This window comes from Tamandua tetradactyla, chromosome 6 (genome assembly GCF_023851605.1).
Source record: "Tamandua tetradactyla isolate mTamTet1 chromosome 6, mTamTet1.pri, whole genome shotgun sequence".
In the NCBI taxonomy this organism is placed as follows: Eukaryota; Metazoa; Chordata; class Mammalia; order Pilosa; family Myrmecophagidae; genus Tamandua; species Tamandua tetradactyla.
In genome coordinates this window covers 133,285,264-133,299,496 of record NC_135332.1, presented here as the reverse complement: position 1 = coordinate 133,299,496, position 14,233 = coordinate 133,285,264, and the positions used below count along the sequence as shown (strand labels likewise).

The following is a 14,233-nucleotide window of genomic DNA, read 5'->3' as shown; positions in this document are numbered from 1 at the left end:
TTTATGTACTGTTTAAGAAAGTTAATGTTTTCTTCTAAAATGTTTATTATTCATATTTAGATCTATAATCTATCTGGACCTGATTTTTTGTATGTAATGTGAAGTAGGTAACAGATTTTCATTTCTTCTGTAGTGTTAACCAATATCCCTACCATCATTTATTGAAAGAAAAAAACACTCTTTCTCTATTACTAAATATTATCATCTTTGTGAAAACTCAAGTTACCTTATATGTGTAGACCTTTTGCAGGTTTCTCTATTCTGTTCTATTTGCCTATTTTTCTATCCTTGTGCCAATACCAATGGACTTAATTACCATAATTTATAATAGTTCTTAATATGTTACTGTAAGTATTCCAGCTTTGTTCTTCTTCAAGAAATAGCCTTGGTTATTCTTGGCCCTTGCATGTCCATATAGATTTTAGAATCTGCTTGTCAATTTCAATGAAAAAAAACTTTACCAGGACGTTGATTGAAATTACACTCATTCTGTAGTTCAATTTGGGGAGAATTAACATCTTGACAATCCACATACAGGATATATTATCTATCCATTTATTTTGGACTTCTTTTAATTTCTGTTGATAATGGTTTGCAGTTAATAATGTTTTGTACTACAACTTATGATAGATTTATTACTAGGTATGTGAGAATTTTAATAGTATTATAATTGCTATCATTTTTATATATGTCAGTTTTCTATTAAATTTTGTATGGGCTCATTGTATCCAGTGACCTAACCAAATTCACCTATTAATTCAAAGTTTGTCAAAAGATTCTTTTAGATTTTCAATGTACTGAACACAATCACATCACTCGTGAATAATAATGTTATTTCTTCCTTTCCAGTATGGATGACTATTGCTTCTTTTTCTGCTTTATTGCTTTGGATAGAATCTCTAACACCATTTTGAAAATAAGTGGTGAGAACACATATCTTTGTTTCATTCCAGATGTCAGGGGAACAATAATTTTCTTTAAATATAATGTTAGCTGAAAGTTTTTCATAGATGCCCTTGATTAGATCAACGATGCTCCCTATATTCCTACTTTGCTGAGAGTTTTTTTTTTATCATAAATAGATGTTGAATTTTATCAAATTCTTTTTTTGCAATGATTAGGATGATCACATGATTTTTGTCTTTTTTTCCTGTTAAGGTGGTGAATTACACTGATTTCCAATGTTAAACAACCCTTCCACTGGTCATGACTATCCCTTTTATATACCACTTGATTCAATTTGCTAATATTGTGCTTAGGATTTTTGCATCTATGTTCCTAACAGAGATTGGTCAACTAACTTTTTTTGAGAAAATACTAATTTTTATTGGGCTTTTAAGATTTTTTTGTGTTTTTTTCTCTCTTTTTTTCACTTTCTAAAATTTTTATTAGCGGCGTTGTCGGTTTACAGAAAAATCATGCATAAAATATAGTTCCCAGATACCTGCCCCCATTATTAACATTTTTGCATTAGTATAGTACCTTTGTTGTAACTGATGAGAGAATATTATAATTGTACTGTTAACTATAATTCATAGTTTACATTAAAGTTCACTGTTTGAGTAGTCCTATGATTGTTCTTTCATTTTCATTCTAGTAATATGTATACAACCTAAAATTCCCCCTATTAACTACATTCTAATATATATACAATTCAGTGGTGCTAGTTATAGTCACAATGTTGTTGTGCTACCATCACCAGGATCCATTACCAAAACTTTTTATCACCTCAAAAAGAAAGTTTGTACCAATTAAGGATTCACTCCTGTGCTGGTTTGAAAGGAAGTATGCCCCCTAAGAAAAGCCACGTTTTAATATAAATCCCATTTCTTAAAGGTAGAATAGTCTCTATTCAATACTGTATGTTTGAAACTGTAATGAGATCATCTCCCTGGTTGATGTGATTTAGTCAAGAATGGTTGTTAAACTGGATTAGGGGATGACATGTCTCCACCCATTTGAGTGGGTCTTGATTGGTTTACTGGAGTCCTATAAAAGAGGAAATATTTTGGAGATTCAGAGAGATTCAGAGAGAGCAGAGAATGCTGCAGCACCACGAAGCAGAGTCCACCAGCCAGCGACCTTTGGAGATGAAAAAGGAAAATGCCTCCCGGGGAGCTTCATGAAACCAGAAGCCAGGAGAGAAAGCTAGCAGATGACACAGTGTTCGCCATGTGCCCTTCCAGCTGAGAGAGAAGCCCTGACTGTGTTCACCATGTGCCTTCTCACTTGAGAGAGAAACCCTGAAGTTCATCGGCCTTCTTGAACCAAGGTATCTTTCCCTGGATGCCTTTGATTGGACATTTCTTTAGACTTGTTTTAATTGGGACATTTTCTCGGCCTTAGAGCTATAAACTAGCAACTCATTAAATTTCCCTTTATTAAAAGCCATTCCATTTCTGGTATATTGCATTCCGACAGCTAGCAAACTAGAACAACTCCTCATTCCCTACCCCTCTCCGGCACCTGATAACCTGAATTCTATTTGCAGCCTCTGAATTTGCTTAGACTCATACCTTCTTTAATACAGCGCATCTCCACGCAAATTTCCCTGTTCCTTTCCTAACCATCAGGTGGCGACCTGGCGCCTACAATGCATTTCTGCCTTACTCCTCCGCTTCCAGAGCAGGCGCCAGTCCTGGGAGCGCGCACGTCCGGAGCCCGCCCTGATTGCAATCGCTGGTGACGCGCTCGTGGTCTGCTGCGGGTACGCGACCACGCGTCGCCCCGGCTCAGAGGATCCCGACCCATGTGGAAGCTGCTCCCGGCTGCGGGCCCGGCCCGAGGTAAGGGCGGAAAGGAGGTGTCGGGCCCGTTTTTTCCGGGAGCGCCTTCTGTGAACAGGGGGTCTGCGGGACCCTGCTTCCGGTCCGTTCGCTCCCCTCCTGCCTCCTTCCGGCGCTTCCTCCGTTTCCACTCCCGAGGGCTACGAAGGCAGGATGGGGCCGTGCTTCTGCTGTGTGTGTGGCGTGCGTGGTCTTCCCGGGCGGCACGGACCAGGCTTTAGGCCCGGCGGGTGCAGCTCGGGGCCCTGCGGTGACTGCCGCAGCCTCCCGCTCGGTTACCGCCAAATTCTTGGTGGTTGATACCAGCCCCGCTGGCGATGACGCTGACCCGGGCCTTTAGTAGCCTGCCGAATCCAGCCTTAGCCGGGCCCCTGTTTTGACAGCTGGTCTTTTCAGCTTTGGGAAACCACCACAATGTTACCACAGGGAGGAGCCCACGATGGCAACAGACGACTCTGTTTTGAACATGCTGTTTTTGTAGAGAACCACAGAGATGACTTGAGTAAACAGCAACCACGGGGAAGCAATTTCAATTTTTGTACTAAAAAAAGTAGATTTTTGTTTTCTTTTCTGAACATCCAGCAGTGAAAAATGGTTATTACATGTTAATTGGTTACCTAGTGAGTGTAAGTTGTTAGTTGATATAAAGATATATGGATAAAGCCAATGGGCTATTCTTTCTCTCAGGAGGTTTACATTAGGATTGGGGAAAAAAAAGATCTGTGAAGGTGCCAAATTGACTGACACTGTAAGGCAATCTGAAGAGGGCCAATGGAAAGGAAAATAAGTGCTATAAAGACTCAAGGGCAAAGTAGTGGTCTTGGGGCAACTGTAGAGGTAAGACATGAACTTTTGGGTTCAGTTCCTTGGGAAGACTTTCCTGTAGTAGGATCCGTTTCGTTTAGAGGACGTTACTGTAGGGTGGTAGCAGAAGGAAGATACTTCACACCGGTGGCTGGCATTCTTAACTTCTGATGTCATGAACTTTTTTCTGAATCTGATGAAAGTATTGTCCCATTCACTTGGAAAAAATGTAGGTAAACCAACACACAAAAAATATTTCTTTGAAAACGGTCCACTCTAGTTTAAAAATCGCTTGATAACAGGATGTGACTCAAACGTCTTAGAATGGTGTTCAGGGCTTTCTTGGACCCTTCGCACTAGTCTAGTTTATCTGCCCTAATCTCCCAGCCGCTTCCCTTAATGGCTGTCGATGGTCCCACAAGTCTCCAGCATACATGCTTCTGGTGTTCCCACACTAAACACATGTCCCCAACATTTATGGTGTTTTTCCAGCAATTTGTATTTCCAATTTTTTTTTTCAGTAATAATCTTTTCGCACTGATTTTGCAGTGCTCCCTTTTAACATAAAAACAAAATCTCCGTGTATGTACAAATGAATTTGGCCTGGATTCTCTTGCATTTATCTGTGGTACATACTCCTGGTCCAATAACATACTTTAAAATATATATATATTTTTATAAGAACGGTTGGAGGCTTACAGGGAAATCATACAGAAAGTAGTGTTCCCGTATACCCCCCACATGTAGTTTTCCCTCTTATTAACATTTTGAATTAGTGCGATATCTTTGTTACAAGTATGAAGCAGAATTATTGTCATTATATTATTAACTATAGTCCATAGTTTAGATTAAGTTTCACTCTTTGTGTTCAGTTACCATCGCTTTAAGGCATAGTTTTCCATCTGGTAGGGCAAGGTCCTGAGATGTTATTTAAATTGTTCTTTTTTTTTCCATTGTATTTTCCAGATAAATTTTTGGATGATTTTATCAAGTTCTAAACATGGTATTGTGATTTTGTTTGTCAACACATTAAACTTATAAGTTAATTTGGGGGAGAATTGACTCCTTTCAGTATTGTTTTCCCTTTCAGAAACATGTAATGGCTTTCCATTTATTTTGATTATGTTTTCCAAACATCAGTGGGGTTTTAATAGAAAACACAAGTTTGGTTTATGTAAAGATGATCAGCATTTAAAGCAAAAGTTAAAAATATTTAAAATATTTGCTATTAAGTGTGCATATGCATGTAAGTATGTATGTACATATATATATGTATGTTTGTGTGCATCAATTTACTTTTTTTAAATAATTTTCTTAGGAGAACCATACAGACTTTTGACTGATGTTGAATACATTGTTGGAAGGAAAAACTGCAGCATTCTAATTGGAGATGATCATTCAATCAGTCGAAATCACGCTGTGTTAACTGCTAGCTTTTCTGTAACCAACCTGGTATGTTACTGTTTATATTTCACTAGTTTGCTCTAAGAGGGTTGAAACAACAAGAGATTGCCTTGGTGCCAGTATATCAGAGTTCACAGTACTTTTCGTGTCATAAAGGTGTTAGTTTTTTAATTTTTCTATTTTTTTTTATTTTGGGGGGTGCATGGTCCAAGAATCAAACCAGGTCTTCTGCCTGGAAAGCAATCGTTCTTCCACAGATTATTTATTTATTTATTTATTTGCCTGGGCAGGCTCCAGAAATCGAACCCACAGATTATTTTTGCATGTTAATAAAATTAAATACTTAGATTTTGACAGTGATACCAGTGGTATGTGTTTATTTCGATGTTTGGGGTTTCTGTCTCAAAATTTTACCAAAATTTTAAAAGCCTGATTGTTTTAGTGATTTAGGAACAAAGAGGAGGTAGGACATAATACATATTTATCTACTTAAACATTTATTGAAAGCTTACTGTGTGTCAGTTGCTGAGCTGAAGTCTGGGGATAACGCTGTAAACAGATGGACTACTTGTGCTCTTAAAGAACTTAATGTAGCCGCGTGAACACAGGCATTTTCTTGTATGAAAAATGCTTTCACAGAAGGGATTGATTTGTTTTGCAAGGAAAGAAAACTGTTGCTTATGCTATGCAAGTTATTTGCATGGCTTTGAGTTTGTTTTGTTTTGTTTTAATCACAATCATGGGTGATAAAAGTGATATAAATATGTACAAATAGTTTGGGCATGATAATGCTGGTGGTAATAACAGCGAAAAGCCATTCTGAGCAAAGATTGCATATAGGCAGATGCTGGTTGTGTTCAGTGATATTTAGGATTTGTGTCTGTTCTTTTAGGTATAGAAAAATATTATGGAAATTCCTACAGAAAAAGTAAAATTTCTGCTAAAAGTAAAAAACTGTAGCTTTAACCCCATTTTTCTCATTGCACCAGTTTTTTCAGTGTGATTTGGATAATGTAAAAAAATTAGCTGTCATGTTATACATGAAACACTGTACAAAAACAAAAAATCTTTTAAAAATCTCTACTGACTTAAAAAAAAATAAAATTATGTTCTGAAAATAGTTATCTTGGAGTTTAAAAATTTCCTTAGGAAGAAATGTAAGTTGTAAGTTGAGTGATCATTCTCAACAGGCAACCAAAACAGTAGTCATAATGTTACTGTGTTGAGAGGTTAGCCACCTATCCTTTATCTATTCAAACAGCTACACCTTTGCTTTTGAAATTTTTCTCCCTATGAGTTTTGTCTAGTGAGTGGTAAAAGATTTCAAATTATTTGTTGATTTTCAGAGTCAGGTGGATGAAATCCCTGTTTTGACAATAAAAGATAATTCTAAATATGGTACCTTTGTTAATGAGGAAAAAATGCAGAATGGAGTTTCCCAAACTTTGAAGACAGGGGATAGAGTTACCTTTGGGGTGTTTGAAAGTAAATTCAGGTAAGAATTTTTTTTCATTGATATTGAAATGGACTTTAATTTGCTCCGATTAGATTCAAAGGGAAAAGGATATTTATGGATGATGGATTGAAGAGTTTAGTTCTGGCTTAGCACAGTACTGAACTTTGTGCTGACAGGTGTTTGGTGTATTCTCAGACCCTACAATGTCAACCATAAAGAGTGAAGGAGAGTTTTAAGAGGGTCCCAAGAGCCTTGATGATAGCTACTGTTAGGCGTGGTGTCATTAGGGATTCCACAGGAGATAGCGAGTTAAAGCACAGAAGCATTTACTAGAGGAGAGAACAGCAGGGAAGAAACAGAAGGGAGCCACCAAAACTGAGGTCTATGGAAAGTGGCTTAGGCCCCCCCTCTTGGGGAGTCACCCTTTAAAAGAAAAATTACACCCCAAAGACTGCACTAACAAAGGGACTTATTGACTTAGGCTCTGATACTTTGTTGAGGTGTTGATGCACTCTGCAAATTGAGGCACTGGCAGGGGAGGGCGTTATCTGCAGAAACTGATTATCACCATATTTCTGTCTGGGATAGCTTCATTTGTGAGACTACAACACCAGCCAGGATGGCAGTTGGTTCTTATCCAGATCCTTGGACCTACTAAGGATGCTGGGGAGGGGGACTGACGGGGGCTCTGGGTCAAGGGTTCCTTTTGCTAGACCCAACAGCTACATTTTTTTGATTCTGCATTAGTAGAAATATAATGTTGACAACTTTGTCATTGTTTTTTCTTAGAGACTCAAAACTTAGTGATAGTTTCATAAGTTAGAAGGCTTAATAGTACATAAAGATAAAAATTAAAATAACAGTATGTGATTGAGCTTAAAGTTAAATATTAAAAGCTGTCATCTCTACCACTATGATAATATAACTAAATGTAACTTATTCTCATTTACAGAGTTGAATATGAGCCTTTGGTTGCTTGCTCTTCTTGTTTAGATGTCTCTGGGAAAACTGCTTTAAATCAAGCTATTTTACAACTTGGAGGACTTACAGTAAACAATTGGACAGAAGAATGTACTCATCTTGTCATGATATCAGTTAAAGTTACCATTAAAGTAGGTTGAATGCCTTGTTATTGTATAAAATAAGTTGTGTGAATTTAAGCTTACACAGTTACCCACTATACAGAGTTATATTTAAGTAATTTACCTTTAAGCTATCAGAACTATTAGTTGTGGAGTTATGTAAACCCATCCCAAGCCTTTATATACCAGTTAGACTTGAATGGCTTTTCAAATGAAACATAAAATTAAATTTCACATTTTGATAGCTTTTGATAAAATGATTTGTTAGCCTTTCACCAAGGACTTTACTATAGTGCATAGTTTCTATTTTCAGTCTAAAAGCAGAGCAACTAGAGATCAGCTGCTAGTTTTCAAAGTTAGCATCTCATCTTTCTTCATCAAGTTTCTTCCTCCAGTCTGTGATACCCTCTCATGATTTCATGCTTCATTTAGTATTTATTTGATTTAAGTCCTTAATCACAAAGACTTTTTAAATTCTTGTACTTTAGTATGACTTTAATATATCTTCAAAACCTATATAGATTGATTGATTTCACCTTTAAAGGTGCTGACTGTTCATTAAAATAGTGATATATTTTGGTGTATTTTTAGATTTTGCATCTTCATCACATTTGGTTATATCCAAAGCTAATTGAAGAAAGGCATTGGGAGGTGATTCGTCTTCTTGTAAACAAGATTATCGTAGATATGTGAGATTGTTTTAGGTTAACACCTACAGTGAAAAGAAATATTTAGATTCTTTTATTAGATGATATGAAATTCCTTATACTTTGAATATACTAACTGATGTAATTATTTAAATTAGAATATGTGTATTATATCTTAAGAGATGTCATGGAGAAAGGCTTGCTGCTTAGGTTGAACCTCAAGTTAAATTTATACATTGGTGAAGTTAGCTCTGATCAAAGATCTTTTCATGTTTGTACGTTTATGAAATTGATTTTATAAATTCAGCAGTGTGATTAACCTAATTTATGCTAATAAATGATTACTAATTTATGCTAATAAACCCACTAATTTATGCTGATAAATGATAATAGATTTATAAATCAAAATTTCCATTTGTTTTCAGTGGCATTGTACCTTTGCTGTGACTAGAATATTTACATGTGGACTCCAGCACAGTCCCCTATAAGGTACCAGGGTACTTGAGAAACAATAGATACTCATGCCCTTGTTTGGTGTGTATGAAATAAGAGCAGGCAGTTAGATGGTCTTGAAATGTGTTGCTGAAGCTGTGACAGAACCTGGAAAGCAGCATCCATTTATCAGCATATTATTCACTATTGCAGTGACTGGTTTGCTGATGTCAACTAGTGGCTCTCTCCATTAGAGCCCTAGAAATGTTAACAAAGACTTATAGAGTGATCCACCCTTTTCAGTATTTCTCATGAATCATGCACCAAAAAAAGAAAAGCCTGTCAGGTTATATTTTCGGTAAATTTACCAAACACAGATTAGCTTGCATTTATTTAAAAATCATTGAATTTAGAACCAGAAGCAAATTTACAGAGCATTTAGTTCAACTTTTATTTTCTGCAGAGGAAACTGAGAGATGGAGCAATTAAGTAATTTTCCCAGAGTCATATGTGTTGGATCTTACTCAATCCAGTGTTGTATTGCACATTACTGCTTCATTCTAGAAGTTCATGATTTCATTCATAGTTGAGGTTGGATGTCTTTCAGAGTCAATTCTTCGGAGATACTCTAAACCCGCTAGCTCTTATGTAGGCAATATCCAGTGTAACTAAAAGTATACTCAAAAACTATCTTTAGTTGGATTATTTCTTGAAATTATATTGAATCTTCTTTATATTTTCATTTTCATTGCCAAGGGTGATATAGTCTAATCGCTCAGATTTTGTGGTTATATCTTATTTGAGGCTTGTAGTTTAATTCATGTGTTAGTCAAACTTTGTTTCTTTTTTTGGTCTGTATCTTTTTGTACTTATTTTGAGCTTTTACCCAATCCTTAGCAGTTATTCCTTTATTTGCTTTCTTTAAAAGGTTTTATTCACTAGTTATAATTTTTCTTAAAGACAATTAGGCTGAAAGGATTTTCTCTTTCACACTTTCTTCTTGATGTTTCCTCTGAGGCAGATGTGTTATATTTCTTCAACTCTAAGATATATATACTTTTGACATTTTAATGTCCTTAAAATTGAATTGCATTTTATAATTGATTTGTCTGTTACGTTATGTTGCTCCAGCCCCCAAAAAGCAGCTTTTAAAATAATATTGTAACTGATGGCTTTTTATAATCAAGAAAATACTGATTTGTATTTTAAAACTAAGCAGTGACTAAGTTCTGACTTCTGTTTTATAAACTATGGCTCCTTTAGACATTAGAGGTATGAGAGGAAAAATAGTTAAAAAAAAGCCATTTGTAGTCTGTAACGTAACTCTTCTCTTAAAAAGAGCCAGCATGTGAGTTTATATATTCACATATTTTCTTCATTTTAGACAATATGTGCGCTCATTTGTGGCTGTCCAATTGTAAAGCCAGAATATTTTACTGAATTCCTCAGAGCAGTTCGATCCAAGAAACAGCCTCCAGAAATTGAAAGGTATGTTATGTATTCTAAATACAATATATTAAGATATGACATACAAAATATCATGACACTGATTTGATTTAGATTAATTTTCTCTTAAATAACTGTTTCAGTATGTAACAGTTGCAGTGTTACAGTTCAGCATTGTTTGTTAATGGAAATTTGTTGTTAGTATATAAAGAAATTGTTGCCCAAATTCTTTGTTGGTTGTTTCTTAATTCTGTGAAACAAATGTTAAATATTGCTAATATTTAAGGAAAAACACTATAAAGGGCACAGAAGTACAGTTAAAAGAGCATGTACTCTGGAGCCAGGTGCTGTGCAAACTCTGCCTCCAAAAATTGTGCACATGTTTATCATCTGGTTAACAAGTATCTGTAATATATTTGAACTCTGAAAGAAGGTCCCCTAATTTTAGAATTTACTCTTAAGCATTTTTGAGTCCTTGACCCCTGTGAGAATTTGAAAGCATTGGTCTCTCCTCAGGAAAATTCACCTACTTACTACAAACTTGCATAATATTTCAGCAGAGTCACGCTTTCCCCTAAAGCCTAGTCATGAATCTTCCAAGGGAAGTCCATCGCTGTAATGTTAGTATCTTTACTAGAAGGTTAGAGAGGCAAGCTGAAAGACCAATAAGTTATGTGAAGTTATAGCAAAAGATCTTGTTATTTAGCTAAAAAAATTGTATTCTTTAATCTCACTTTGGAAATTTTATTTAAACAGAAAATAAGGTAAGTTTTTAAATTTCCTAGACTTCTCCAAAGAGAGCTATAACAAAACATGGTTCATAGAATTGGAATGTGGACATAATTAATGCATACCGGTTCCCAAGGAAATGTGCGATGCTAGTAGAATTTGATTTTTATGGATGATGTCCTTCTCACCCTTAATGGTGATATGAAAATTAAGCCTTTACACTGTCTAGGTAGCAACCCCTTTTACCCATTTAATATTAAATACAGGGTAGTGTATAATTAGAATGTATTATAATTATTTTTTACAGTTTTTACCCACCTGTTGATGAGCCAGCTATTGGAAGTAAAAATATTGATCTTTCAGGACGACAGGAAAGAAAGCAAATCTTCAAAGGAAAAACATTTATATTTCTAAATTCCAAACAGGTAATATTATAAACTAAATTTTCCTAATAGAAAACATTATAAACTCTGATAAAGTATTACTATCTGTTGTCAGTAACAGTTGTTAATGCATGTCATTTGGGACTTTGTGTAGAAGTGTGAAATATTATTAAAAAAACTGGCCAAACTTCAGAACCTATCCATTGACCGGATAATTCTTAGTATCTGTTAATTGACCTATTAAGTTTGTTTGGATACTTGAGGAGCCTGGGCAGAAAACTTTGATTAATTTCTGTCTTGCTCAGTTAGTAAACATCTGTTAAATGTCTTTTGTGTGCCAAAATGGGGGTTCTAGGACTTTAGGTTGTAGTGGAAAAACATAACAAGTGAGCCCACTTCTGATACTATGTGGTAAGTATGCTGAGGAAATGTAGATGTTACAATTCCTGCAGAAAAACCTGGTGAGCTAGTGATTTTCTTAGAGTATAGGCCCAGATTCCTCTCTCAAAAAGTAGAACCAGTTCTACTTCACTTCTACTTCTATTTTAATTCCGAAATCAAAATTCCTAAAATTGTGAGAATGTACTCAGAATTAATTTTGGATATTTAAACTGCTTTTTGTGCTTTTCCTTTCCATTTTTAGCATAAGAAATTAAGTTCAGCAGTTATTTTTGGAGGTGGAGAAGCTAGGTTGATCACAGAAAAAAATGAAGTAGAAGATAGTTTCTTTTTAGCTCCTGGAACTTGTGTTGTTGAAGTAGGAATAATAAATTCACAGACCTTAATTCCTGACTCTCAGAAGAAATGGATCCATTCAATTATGAACATGCTCCAAAGGTACAGAATTATTTTTTATTAGTAAAAACAAAATATAATTGATCATTTCACATGTACCTTTTTTGTTGCACTTCAGTGTAAAAATAGAAACAAAAATCATTATAAAGGTTTATCTTGTAGAGTACTTGAAAAATGATTGTTGGTATGATAGAAATAGATTGTCTTTGTGACAATGTTACCTCAGTATTTTCTTTTCTTACTTTATACTTTAATAAAATTTTCAGAATTCACCTCTTTAAATAATTAAGTTATATTTATTTTTTTCTGTAGAATATATAACTGTTGAGAAAGTTGAAACTCAAAGGTAAAATTTTTCCTGAAACTGCCTAAAACTGAAATGTATTCATCCCTTGATGATTATTACCCTTAAAAAAAATTCCTTTACAAATTTCCATCCCCTATAGGTTTTTATGGGAAACAGAAAAAAAATGTCAGAAACCTTGTACTGTTGTTTGTAATAGGGAGGGAGACTATGAAAGAGCTAAGTGAAAAGTTTGTTTCCTAAATTCTTTATTGGTACTAAGAATCTTGGTATTCTGGAACCAAGAAGTATTGTGGAGACAGCAGGCTTGGCAGTTTGTTGACAAATTTCTCTTCATCTATGAAAAAGTTGTTATGGCCTAGGATCTTTATATGCCTGAAAAGGCCATAGCCAGCTCCCTACGAAAGAGTCATTGCTTCTGTCCTAGTCATCGTTCTGACCATGGGGATTGCCACTGCTTTTATTTGCTGAAATAAGAAGTAAAATCTTAGTCATTTTTAAAAAATTATATTTAATGGAGGTATATTATAATCTGCAAAAACACACGTGCAAAAACAAAAATACCATCTTACTACTACAAAAAAATTAGTGTGGTTCCATCATGTTTTAGTCAGTGGATATAAACAAGATAGCTATGGTCCCTGCAGCCATTGGCACTTACTGTCAGAGGGGAAGATAGATAAAAGACAAGTAAACAGATAATTAAAAATATGTATAAAGAAAACAATAACAGGATAGAAGGGAGAAGCTTACTCTGAATTGAGAAGGCCTGGGGGCAGTACAAGGGTAGTTCAGTGGTGAAATTCTCACCTGCCATGTGGGAGACCTGGGTTCGATTCCCAGTCCATGCACTTCCCAAAAAACAAACAAGAAAACCAAACAAACAAAAATTCAATAAATGATGCAGCAATAACAGGATACTTACATGGAAAAATAATGAAATGTGACCCTGCCATACTGCATACAAATAATAATAATAATATAAATTGAGAAGGCCTCAATTTATATTCAGGCACCATTTTCCCTGTGACCTAACAGAGTCTTTCAGAGAGCTAAAAGCAGAATGTGCTGGGTAGGACAACAGCAGTAATAGCTATGCTTACATAATGTTTAACTGTGTAACAGATTCTGTTCTAAGAGTTGTATGTATACAAAGGTTTGGGGTTTTTTTTGTATGCTATATGGTGGGGTCACATTTCATTATTTTTCCATGTGAGTATCCCATTATAGTACCATTTGTTGAGTTTTTGTTTGTTTGGGGTTTTTTGTGGTTAGTTATTTTGCTTGTTTGTTTGGTTTTTAGGAAGTGTATGAACTGGGAATTGAACCTGGGTCTCCTGCATGGCAGGCAAGAATTCTGTCACTGAACTACCTTTGCACCTCTTATGCAAAGATACCTAATCCTCACAAACCCTTGTTATTTACAGTTTACAGTCCTCATTGTACACATGAGAGAATTGAGCAAACAGGTTTGAGTAGAACACAAGTAGCCAGAAGAGAACCCAGGATTTGAACCCAGGCAATCTGGTTCTAGAATCACCCTCTTCACCATACATCATGCTGCTTTTCAGAATGTCCAGGGGCCCTGATATAGGAAAGATTGTAGAGCATCGTACCTCGATCACAAGTTGAAATTTGGTTCTGTAATCTTAGACCTCTGTGATAGTTTTTTTTTGGGGGGGGTGAGGAGTGGTAATTTTATAGTTTCAGAAAGGCTGTCACTTATAATTACACCTGTCCACTTAGCCTTAAGCAGTTGATAGTCTTTGAATATGTAGTTCTATCAATTATATCAAGTAAAGATGCCAGTTAAGTCAACTATTGACTGAATTTCAGACAGCAGGGCAAAATTTCAATTGGTAATTGCTGTGGCTGTACTGATTAATATATGTTTGAACAAAGCCATTGTTCACTCTAGTGGCTGTCAGATTAGAAGTCTGGGGGAAATACAACCCTGGTTTTTGT

At 35.5% G+C, this 14,233-nt stretch overlaps 1 protein-coding gene across 1 annotated transcript in view; it reads left to right on the top strand.

Moving 5' to 3' along the window:
- Nucleotides 1-14,233, top strand: part of NBN (nibrin) — a 54,716-nt gene that overhangs the window by 8,680 nt on the left and 31,803 nt on the right. The window contains exons 2-8 of the mRNA XM_077167163.1: nt 2,574-2,786; nt 4,909-5,042; nt 6,341-6,489; nt 7,403-7,562; nt 9,996-10,099; nt 11,094-11,211; nt 11,813-12,006. Coding sequence (XP_077023278.1) covers nt 2,750-2,786; nt 4,909-5,042; nt 6,341-6,489; nt 7,403-7,562; nt 9,996-10,099; nt 11,094-11,211; nt 11,813-12,006 — 896 coding nt within the window. The 5' untranslated portion in view covers nt 2,574-2,749. The remainder of the gene's footprint in view (nt 1-2,573; nt 2,787-4,908; nt 5,043-6,340; nt 6,490-7,402; nt 7,563-9,995; nt 10,100-11,093; nt 11,212-11,812; nt 12,007-14,233) is intronic.